Here is a 12,260-nt window from a genome sequence, read left to right as displayed (position 1 = left end):
GCATGTTGAATTGGCACATGTTTTACGCCGGATGCCCTTACTGACGCAACTCCACATTACATGGAGAAATGTGGCCATAGAAATCTCTTTTTCAAAATTTGTTCAGGAACCTCATCCATGAGAGTGAACGGGGCAGGTACAAATACCCAGCATAATATAATACAGTGTCTCAAATATAAAATTTTCAGTTAATGGCATTTTTGTTTTCCAACACTTAGGAAGGCTAAGCACTGATTTCAAAGAACATTGCTGTTATCTGAGCATTGTCTTTGTGGTCCTGTTTGACCCTTAAAAAAATGTTCTAAAAGTTGTAATTTCTGAACTGTGTCTTTACACAGACCCGAACAGCATTAATCCACATCTTGGGTGAGCTGGCAGAAGAAGACTTCTTTGGTCTTATCACCTTTGATGGCAACATTGCTCACTGGAAACAAGAACTTGTTCAGGCAACCAAGGAAAACGTGGACAGTGCAAAGAGTTTTGCTAAAAAAATTACAGACAGAGGAGGTGAGATTGTCCAGTAAATATATATGTGGGGCTGGACTGTAGTTATTTTGAAGCTAAGGAACATCTGAAAGTGTTTGATGTCATTTCAGCCACAGACATTAATGCAGCAGTGTTGGAAGGAACTCATATGCTGAATGCCCATGAAAGAGAAGGTTCAGCTTCTCTCCTTATACTTCTTACTGATGGAGACCCAACTGTCGGTAAGCATTAAACACATATGCACATGAGAACATGTTAGTTATTTAATTACATTGATTTCCTACGAAATAACTGACCTGCTCCAAAAATGCAACATGCCTAAAACCTTATCTGAACCTTAAACCAGATGATGTCAAACTGAGGAGCAGGCTCCTCTGGAGAATTTCACTTTGTGGAGAAACCTGGGAATTGCAGCAAAATTTGATTGAATAAGATACTTGTATTGCAATCAGTAAAGGAGGCCACTCTGATGCCATTGAGGTTGTAGACTCACGTGAGTAAGATTTGCCGTGGTTTTGATCAGCGTGATGCAGAGGACACAGATGCCTGTATACAGGCTGCTACACTGTCCCATGTTATTCCTGGTAACATATCTCCAGAAAAAGAAACAACTGTTGAAATATCTTTCCTTGTGCCTCATTCCATTCTGTGTCGTGAACTGGTTATGATGCTTCTTTGGGCATGGGAAGGCATCACTATATGACACAATGACCAAAACGTGGAAAGCTTCCAATGTGGGGAAAATGATCTGAATGCCTGTGTTATTGATTATGTGTATGGTGATAGCAATTTTTCAATTCAATTTATTTTCATTTATATAGCGCCATATCACAACAGAGTTGCCTCAAGGTGCTTAACACAAGTAAGGTCTAATCTTACTAACCCCCAGAGCAACAGTGGTAAGGAAAAACTCCCTCTGAGGAAGAAACCTCAAGGCGACCAGACTCAAAGGGGTGACCCTCTGCTTGGGCCATGCTACAGACATAAATTACAGAACAATTCACAGAAACAATTCACAAAATGAATATACAGGAAAAACTGTTGGTGCATAGGACAGGAGGGTCTCCAGCACAATTACCACGCCCATCTCTGGATGGAGCTGCACCTTAAACAGAGAGAAAAAGAATCAGGCATCAGAAACATAAGATATACAGTATAATTTGTCAGCATTAAACAACAGGAAATACTAAGGTGATCACCGGCCACTAGCCCTAAGCTTCACTAAAAGACCCAGAATTTTGGTAAAGTTGAGGCTGCGGCACAAAGCAAGAGCAACCACTTAGGGTGAAACACTGGCTGTCAGGTGGAAATCACAAAAGCTTGTCTTTTTTGCATTGTCCACCTAATGATGACTGCACCACAGACTAAAACAGTTAAATGTGGTCTATTAAACATTAGGTCTCTCTCTTCTATGTCCCTGTTGGTAAATGATATAATAATTGATCAACATATTGATTTATTCTGCCTTACAGAAACCTGGTTACAGCAGGATGAATATGTTAGTTTAAATGAGTCAACACCCCCGAGTCACACTAACTGTCAGAATGCTCGTAGCACGGGCCGGGGCGGAGGATTAGCAGCAATCTTCCATTCCAGCTTATTAATTAATCAAAAACCCAGACAGAGCTTTAATTCATTTGAAAGCTTGACTCTTAGTCTTGTCCATCCAAATTGGAAGTCCCAAAAACCAGTTTTATTTGTTATTATCTATCGTCCACCTGGTCGTTACTGTGAGTTTCTCTGTGAATTTTCAGACCTTTTGTCTGACTTAGTGCTTAGCTCAGATAAGATAATTATAGTGGGCGATTTTAACATCCACACAGATGCTGAGAATGACAGCCTCAACACTGCATTTAATCTATTATTAGACTCTATTGGCTTTGCTCAAAAAGTAAATGAGTCCACCCACCACTTTAATCATATCTTAGATCTTGTTCTGACTTATGGTATGGAAATAGAAGACTTAACAGTATTCCCTGAACAATCCCTTCTGTCTGATCATTTCTTAATAACATTTACATTTACTCTGATGGACTACCCAGCAGTGGGGAATAAGTTTCATTACACTAGAAGTCTTTCAGAAAGCGCTGTAACTAGGTTTAAGGATATGATTCCTTCTTTATGTTCTCTAATGCCATATACCAACACAGTGCAGAGTAGCTACCTAAACTCTGTAAGTGAGATAGAGTATCTCGTTAATAGTTTTACATCCTCATTGAAGACAACTTTGGATGCTGTAGCTCCTCTGAAAAAGAGAGCTTTAAATCAGAAGTGCCTGACTCCGTGGTATAACTCACAAACTCGTAGCTTAAAGCAGATAACCCGTAAGTTGGAGAGGAAATGGCGTCTCACTAATTTAGAAGATCTTCACTTAGCCTGGAAAAAGAGTCTGTTGCTCTATAAAAAAGCCCTCCGTAAAGCTAGGACATCTTTCTACTCATCACTAATTGAAGAAAATAAGAACAACCCCAGGTTTCTTTTCAGCACTGTAGCCAGGCTGACAGAGTCAGAGCTCTATTGAGCTGAGTATTCCATTAACTTTAACTAGTAATGACTTCATGACTTTCTTTGCTAACAAAATTTTAACTATTAGAGAAAAAATTACTCATATCCATCCCAAAGACGTATCGTTATCTTTGGCTGCTTTCAGTGATGCCGGTATTTGGTTAGACTCTTTCTCTTTGATTGTTCTGTCTGAGTTATTTTCATTAGTTACTTCATCCAAACCATCAACATGTTTATTAGACCCCATTCCTTCCAGGCTGCTCAAGGAAGCCCTACCATTATTTAATGCTTCGATCTTAAATATGATCAATCTATCTTTGTTAGTTGGCTATGTACCACAGGCTTTTAAGGTGGCAGTAATTAAACCATTACTTAAAAAGCCATCACTTGACCCAGCTATCTTAGCTAATTATAGGCCAATCTCCAACCTTCCTTTTCTCTCAAAAATTCTTGAAAGGGTAGTTGTAAAACAGCTAACTGATCATCTGCAGAGGAATGGTCTATTTGAAGAGTTTCAGTCAGGTTTTAGAATTCATCATAGTACAGAAACAGCATTAGTGAAGGTTACAAATGATCTTCTTATGGCCTCGGACAGTGGACTCATCTCTGTGCTTGTTCTGTTAGACCTCAGTGCTGCTTTTGATACTGTTGACCATAAAATTTTATTACAGAGATTAGAGCATGCCATAGGTATTAAAGGCACTGCGCTGCGGTGGTTTGAATCATATTTGTCTAATAGATTACAATTTGTTCATGTAAATGGGGAATCTTCTTCACAGACTAAAGTTAATTATGGAGTTCCACAAGGTTCTGTGCTAGGACCAATTTTATTCACTTTATACATGCTTCCCTTAGGTAGTATTATTAGACGGTATTGCTTAAATTTTCGTTGTTACGCAGATGATACCCAGCTTTATCTATCCATGAAGCCAGAGGACACACACCAATTAGCTAAACTGCAGGATTGTCTTACAGACATAAAGACATGGATGACCTCTAATTTCCTGCTTTTAAACTCAGATAAAACTGAAGTTATTGTACTTGGCCCCACAAATCTTAGAAACATGGTGTCTAACCAGATCCTTACTCTGGATGGCATTACCCTGACCTCTAGTAATACTGTGAGAAATCTTGGAGTCATTTTTGATCAGGATATGTCATTCAAAGCGCATATTAAACAAATATGTAGGACTGCTTTTTTGCATTTACGCAATATCTCTAAAATCAGAAAGGTCTTGTCTCAGAGTGATGCTGAAAAACTAATTCATGCATTTATTTCCTCTAGGCTGGACTATTGTAATTCATTATTATCAGGTTGTCCTAAAAGTTCCCTAAAAAGCCTTCAGTTAATTCAAAATGCTGCAGCTAGAGTACTGACGGGGACCAGAAGGAGAGAGCATATCTCACCCCTATTGGCCTCTCTTCATTGGCTTCCTGTTAATTCTAGAATAGAATTTAAAATTCTTCTTCTTACTTATAAGGTTTTGAATAATCAGGTCCCATCTTATCTTAGGGACCTCGTAGTACCATATCACCCCAATAGAGCGCTTCGCTCTCAGACTGCAGGCTTACTTGTAGTTCCTAGTGTTTGTAAGAGTAGAATGGGAGGCAGAGCCTTCAGCTTTCAGGCTCCTCTCCTGTGGAACCAGCTCCCAATTCAGATCAGGGAGACAGACACCCTCTCTACTTTTAAGATTAGGCTTAAAACTTTCCTTTTTGCTAAAGCTTATAGTTAGGGCTGGATCAGGTGACCCTGAACCATCCCTTAGTTATGCTGCTATAGACGTAGACTGCTGGGGGGTTCCCATGATGCACTGTTTCTTTCTCTTTTGCTCTGTATGCACCACTCTGCATTTAATCATTAGTGATTGATCTCTGCTCCCCTCCACAGCATGTCTTTTTCCTGGTTCTCTCCCTCAGCCCCAACCAGTTCCAGCAGAAGACTGCCCCTCCCTGAGCCTGGTTCTGCTGGAGGTTTCTTCCTGTTAAAAGGGAGTTTTTCCTTCCCACTGTAGCCAAGTGCTTGCTCACAGGGGGTCGTTTTGACCGTTGGGGTTTTACATAATTATTGTATGGCCTTGCCTTACAATATAAAGCGCCTTGGGGCAACTGTTTGTTGTGATTTGGCGCTATATAAAAAAAATTGATTGATTGATTGATGACAATCTCAGGATACATATCATACACGCTCATTCCTTAGTCTACATGCAGTACCACCCAATCTGAAATATCATCTGTCACCTGTTAGTCATGGTTGGGTGACAGGTATGTCCAGTGCATCATGTAAAACCATCTCTTCCTTAAACACTTTCTTCATGAATCCTCTCAAGAATCTGACAAAAAACAAAAAGAAAAGAATTTACACTGTCAAAAACACAGACGAAACAGCGGGGTTGGTAAGGTTAGACCTTACTTGTGTGAAGCACCTTGAGGCAGCTTAGTTGTGATTGGCTCATCACTCATCTTCAACTGCTTATCCGGGATCGGGTCACAGGGGCAACAGCTCCAGCAGGGGACATCAGACTTCCCTTTCCCGGGCCACATTGACCACCTCTGACTGGTGGATCCTGAGGTGTTCCCAGGCCAGTGTGGAGATATAATCTCTCCATCTTGTCCTGGGTCTTCCCCAGGTCTCCTCCCAGATGGACATGCCTGGAACTAGGGCTGGGTGTCAATTTAGATTTTAAGAATCAATTTAATTCCGATTATTCTGATTTGATTTGATTCGATTCAATCTCGATTTGGGTTAGTGTTAAAAACATTTTTTGAGCTGTTACCTGATTGTGTAGTTATGCAGCATATTAATATTACTTCACAAAATTTGGCCGTCAAAATGCAGGCAATGGTATTTCAGACAGTTATAAATTAAAACATTCTCAGGGGGAAAACAGCTCAGGTCTCCCCTACAAAACTCACACCTGTAGCGTTCGCTGTGCAGAATGCTGCAGGAGAGCTCCTGCAGCCGGGAGGGGGGAGTTCTCCTGTAGCAGGAGAATGCAGGTATGGGAAAAGTTGTCACACAGTCCACCCCAGAGAACCTTTGTGCGCTGTCACACAGAAATGGCACGTTATGAGGAAAAAAAAAAAAAAAACCTACTGTGTGAATTACAAACAGTGGATGATTCCCTTTTCCTGCCCGCAACAACAGTGTCCCGGTAGTCATGACTGACATCTTTAAATGGCTTTGATAGAGGTTGAAAAATAAATTGTGGAAGCGCTACTTCTAAATCAGAACCAATGCATCCAAAGTATTCAAATTCTTCTGTTAGTTTTTTCAGTGTAACTGCTGTGAATTTTAGCTCATTATTTTACTCCTGTGTGAGTCTTAGGAGTGGTTTGAATCACTGATTTTAAAAGTTGTGAGAACTAATCCTTTTTATTGTGTTTTAATATATCGTCCACCTGGTCAATGCACTTCCTTCCTCAAGGAGTTTAGTGACTTTTTATCTACAACTCTCAAGATGTCCAGACTTTTAATTGTTGGTGATTTTAATTTCCATGTTGATGATGCTTCTGATAAATCTGCTGCTAAATTCATCAGTCTGATGGAATCTTTCAACTTGATCCAACACGTGTCTGGCCCCACACACAGCAAAGGTCATGTTTTAGATCTTGTTTTTACTCTGGGTCTTAATATTGAGTCTATTTATTCTGAGGATATTTTTATTTCTGATCATGTTTGTATTCTTTTTAATTTGTTTCTTAATCTGGATTGTCCGTCTGCTCCTCCTGTGAGCTGCTCTCGCATTTTTAATCATTTTACTGCAGATGTATTTTCTGCTGCTTTTAACCTTGATGAGTTGTTTAGTTCAGATGTTGATATTTTAGGTAATTCTTTTAATCATCATTGTCTCTCAATTTTGGACAGAGTGGCTCCTTTTAAAACCAGACACGCCCCTCTGAATAACTCCTCCCTCTGGATGAATGACAGTATTCGTAGTGTTAAGAGATCATGTTGGAAAGTGGAGCGGTTGTGGAAATCTACAAAGCTCCAGGTCCACCTCCTTCATTTAAAGGAGCTTTTAATCTCTTTTAATAATATGGTGAAAGATGCGAGGGCTGCTTATTTTTCCACTTTAATTTCTAACAGCCGACGGAATCCAAAAATGTTTGTTTGACACAATCAGAGACATTGTTACACCTGCATCTCCTGCTGCTATCATTCAGTCAAATGAAGACTGACAATTTTTTGTCCTTTTTTATCAGCAAAATTCGTGATATCAGGGCAAATATTAATCCCTCTCTTTCTTCTTCTGTTCCCTATCTTACCCGGCCATCAGTTCTGGATAGTTTTAAACCTATATCACTGAAAGAGCTCACTGGTCTGGTGGACAGATTGAAACCTTCCTCCTGCCCACTTGATATCGTCCCTACCTCCTTTTTTAAAAAGGTCTTCCATTCTATTGGCCCGGTTGTCTTATTGATAATAAATAGATCACTGCTTTCCGGCTATGTCCCTCAGTATTTTAAACAGGCAGTTATTCACCCTCTTTTAAAAAAGCCTAATGCTGATCCTTCACTCCTTCAAAATTTTAGACCAATTTCAAAGTTGCCTTTTATTTCCAAAGTCTTAGAGAAAGTGGTAGCCAAACAGCTTAATGAGGTTTTAGCTGAACATAATATTCTTGATAAATTCCAGTCTGGGTTCCGCCACTTGCACTCTACAGAAACTGCCCTTCTCAGAGTTTCAAATGATATTTTAATGCGCAGAGATGCAGGTGAATATTCTGTGCTTGTCCTTTTGGATCTCTCTGCAGCTTTTGACATGGTGGATCATGGAGTCTTAGTTGAGAGACTGCGGACTTGGGTGGGCATTTCTGGGTCTGCTCTGGACTGGATTTGTCTTATCTTTCACACAGGACTTTCGCTGTTGCTGCTGGTAAATTTATGTCCTCCTCTGCCATGCTATCCTGTGGTGTGCCTCAGGGTTCTGTTCTGGGACCTATATTGTTTGCTCTATATTTGCTCCCACTTGGTCATGTCTTGAGTAGTTTTAAAGATGTCTCCTACCACTGTTATGCGGATGACATCCAGCTGTACATCTCATTCACTCCTCAAAGGGTCTCTAGGGTATCTGCTCTTCAGAACTGTGTTGAGGTTATTGGTGACTGGATGGCAGCCAACTATTTGTCCTTAAATATAGCAAAGAGTGAGGTCCTTGTTTGTGCCCCTGACGAGTTTGTTCCCACTGTGGTTGGGAATCTTGGTTCTCTGGCCCCTTTTGTTCGCTCAGCAGTGAGGAACTTGGGTGTTACGTTCGATCACTCCCTCAATTTTGACGCGTATGTTACCCGCCTGGCACAGTCTTGTTTTTTCCATTTGCGCAATATTGCCCGTCTGCGCAGCATTGTGTCTCGGGCAGAGATGGAGATGATCATTCATGCATTTGTGTCATCACGTTTGGATTACTGTAACTCTCTATTTTTTAGCCTTAGCAAGTCCTCTTTGGACCGCTTACAAACGGTTCAGAATGCGGCTGTGAGGCTGCTGATGAGGTCATCAAAGAGGTCACATATAACCCCAATCCTCTCCTCCTTGCACTGGCTCCCCATCCATTTCAGACTCCAATTTAAAATTCTAGTACTGACTTTTAGAGCTCTGCATGGTCAAATGTCATCTTATATCACCGAGCTATTACATCCATATGTGACAAGTAGGTCTCTGAGGTCTTCGGACCTGGGCCTATTGGTTGTGCCTAGGACAAGACTGAAGACCAGGGGAGACTGTGCTTTCGAGGTGGTGGCACCTAAAATGTGGAATGCATTGCCTTTGGACCTACGCGCCGTGGACTCTGTTGAAACATTTAAAGTGAAGCTAAAGACCCTTTTGTATAGGCTGGCTTTTACCTAGTTATTATGGTTTTATGTTTCCGCTGTTTTTAATTTCTCTGTTCTTATGTGAAGCACTTTGTGATTTCTATCTTGAAAGGTGCTATATAAATAAACCTTACTTACTTACTTACTTTGCATTTTTGTTAGCTAGCTTGGCTATACTCTTGAATTTTCTGGTGCACAAAGTACACTCCTTTACACTTTACATAAATCCTGTGTGATGTTGGCAGATAGGGTGGCTCTTTTAGAGAGCTATGTCCGTAACCTAGAACAGCTTCTTAGCTCAATGGAGTTAGATGTTAAGGGCACTCCAGACAAGGTTAATGTTGGGCCAGCTAGCGTGCCCATTAACATCAGCCTAGAAATGCCTGCTGTGGATGACGGCTTTTGGACTGTGGTTAGGCGGAGGAAGTCACGTAAGGCTTAGTGCCCAGTTGCGATACCCAGGTCACATTTGCCACTGTGAACTGGTTTTCTCCCTTGGATATGCCTGTTGTGAGTTCTTTGAGCCCACGGGTGACTTCCACTCCTATCTCCAGGCCGAAAAGCCGGGCTTTAGTGATAGGGGATTCTATCATCCTCAAAATCAGGTTACAGACTCCAGCTTATGTTAAATGTACTCCTGGGGACAGAGCTCCTGACATTACCTCCCATCTTAGGGTGCTGATGCTGCAGAAGGGTACACAGACAAAGGAACATAACGCTAGATACAATCACAGCGCCAATGATGTCAGGATGAAGCACTCTGAGGTCACAAAAATGGACATAGAGAGGACCTGTGACCTTGCCAGAAAGATGTTGGTGGCCTCTACTGGTGGTTGGCTCTCACTGCGATATTGTATCACTTCCTGTTCTGGAGCACAGCGGTGTTTTGCTGTATCTGTTAGCTGTTTAATCTGCGTAGTTAGATTGATCTAGATAACTAGATAACGATTTGTTTCACAGTGTAATCTTCATGTGCCTTAACTAAAGCACTCCCTCTGCTGAGTCACCTCTAAATTATTTACACATTATTCACTTTGTGTGTTTTTAGGAATCCGCTACCTTAGCGCAGCTACTAGCTCTTAGCCGATTTAGCATGGCGGCTTCTCCTGTCTCTCCCGCACTTTTCTGCTCTGGGTGTGAAATGTTTAGTTATTCCTCGGCCTCCTTTAGCAGTAATGGTACTTGTAATAAGTGTAGCTTATTCGTAGCTTTGGAGGCCAGGCTGGGTGAATTGGAGACTCGGCTCCGCACCGTGGAAAATTCTACAGCTAGCCAGGCCCCTGTAGTCGGTGCGGACCAAGGTAGCTTAGCCGCCGTTAGTTCCCTTCCAGCAGATCCCGAGCAGCCGGGAAAGCAGGCCGACTGGGTGACTGTGAGGAGGAAGCGTAGTCCTAAACAGAAGCCCCGTGTACATCGCCAACCCGTTCACATTTCTAACCGTTTTTCCCCACTCGGCGACACACCCACCAAGGATCAAACTCTGGTTATTGGCGACTCTGTTTTGAGAAATGTGAAGTTAGCGACACCAGCAACCATAGTCAATTGTCTTCCGGGGGCCAGAGCAGGCGACACTGAAGGAAATTTGAAACTGCTGGCTAAGGCTAAGCGTAAATTTGGTAAGATTGTAATTCACGTCGCCAGTAATGACACCCGGTTACACCAATCGGAGGTCACTAAAATTAACATTGAATCGGTGTGTAACTTTGCAAAAACAATGTCGGACTCTGTAGTTTTCTCTGGGCCCCTCCCCAATCGGACCGGGAGGTACATGTTTAGCCGCCTGTTCTCCTTGAATTGCTGGCTGTCTGAGTGGTGTCCAAAAAATGAGGTGAGCTTCATAGATAATTGGCAATGCTTCTGGGGAAAACCTGGTCTTGTTAGGAGAGACGGCATCCATCCCACTTTGGATGGAGCAGCTCTCATTTCTAGAAATCTGGCCAATTTTCTTAAATCCTCCAAACCGTGACTATCCAGGGTTGGGACCAGGAAGCAGAGTTGTAGTCTTACACACCTCTCTGCAGCTTCTCTCCTCCTGCCATCCCCTCATTACCCCATCCCCGTAGAGACGGTGCCTGCTCCCAGACCACCAATAACCAGTAAAAATCTATTTAAGCATAAAAATTCAAAAAGAAAAAATAATATAGCACCTTCAACTGCACCACAGACTAAAACAGTTAAATGTGGTCTATTAAACATTAGGTCTCTCTCTTCTAAGTCCCTATTAGTAAATGATATAATAATTGATCAACATATTGATTTATTCTGCCTTACAGAAACCTGGTTACAGCATGATGAATATGTTAGTTTAAATAAGTCAACACCCCCGAGTCACACTAACTGCCAGAACACTCGTAGCACGGGCCGAGGCGGAGGATTAGCAGGAATCTTCCATTCCAGCTTATTAATTAATCCAAAACCCAGACAGAGCTTTAATTCATTTGAAAGCTTGACTCTTAGTGTTGTCCATCCAAATTGGAAGTCCCAAAAACCAGTTTTATTTGTTATTATCTATCGTCCACCTGGTTGTTACTGTGAGTTTCTCTGTGAATTTTCAGACCTTTTGTCTGACTTAGTGCTTAGCTCAGATAAGATAATTATAGTGGGCGATTTTAACATCCACACAGATGCTGAGAATGACAGCCTCAACACTGCATTTAATGTATTATTAGACTCAATTGGCTTTGCTCAAAATGTAAATGACTCCACCCACCACTTTAATCATATCTTAGATCTTGTTCTGACTTATGGTATGGAAATTGAAGACTTAACAGTATTCCATGAAATCCCCTTTCTGTCTGATCATTTCTTAATAACATTTACATTTACTCTGATGGACTACCCAGCAGTGGGGAATAAGTTTCATTACACTAGAAGTCTTTCAGAAAGCGCTGTAACTAGGTTTAAGGATATGATTCCTTCTTTATGTTCTCTAATTCCATATACCAACACAGTGCAGAGTAGCTACCTAAACTCTGTAAGTGAGATAGAGTATCTCGTCAATAGTTTTACATCCTCATTGAAGACAACTTTGGATGCTGTAGCTCCTCTGAAAAAGAGAGCTTTAAATCAGAAGTGCTTGACTCCGTGGTATAACTCACAAACTTGCAGCTTAAAGCAGATAACCCGTAAGTTGGAGAGGAAATGGCGTCTCACTAATTTAGAAGATCTTCACTTAGCCTGGAAAAAGAGTCTGTTGCTCTATAAAAAAGCCCTCCGTAAAGCTAGGACATCTTACTACTCATCACTAATTGAAGAAAATAAGAACAACCCCAGGTTTCTTTTCAGCACTGTAGCCAGGCTGACAAAGAGTCAGAGCTCTATTGAGCCGAGTATTCCTTTAACTTTAACTAGTAATGACTTCATGACTTTCTCTGCTAATAAAATTTTAACTATTAGAGAAAAAATTACTCATAACCATCCCAAAGACATATCATTATCTTTGGCTGCTTTCAG

General features: G+C 41.3%; 1 protein-coding gene across 1 annotated transcript in view; it reads left to right on the top strand.

Annotated features, from left to right (window-relative positions):
- itih3b (inter-alpha-trypsin inhibitor heavy chain 3b) overlaps window positions 1-12,260 on the top strand; it is a 290,232-nt gene that overhangs the window by 20,689 nt on the left and 257,283 nt on the right. The window contains exons 8-9 of the mRNA XM_034167581.1: window positions 339-507; window positions 597-707. Coding sequence (XP_034023472.1) covers window positions 339-507; window positions 597-707 — 280 coding nt within the window. The remainder of the gene's footprint in view (window positions 1-338; window positions 508-596; window positions 708-12,260) is intronic.

The sequence above is a fragment of the Thalassophryne amazonica genome, chromosome 3, assembly GCF_902500255.1.
Source record: "Thalassophryne amazonica chromosome 3, fThaAma1.1, whole genome shotgun sequence".
In the NCBI taxonomy this organism is placed as follows: domain Eukaryota; kingdom Metazoa; phylum Chordata; class Actinopteri; order Batrachoidiformes; family Batrachoididae; genus Thalassophryne; species Thalassophryne amazonica.
Note: the sequence above shows the minus strand (reverse complement) of the source record. Positions and strands in the feature narration are given on the sequence as shown.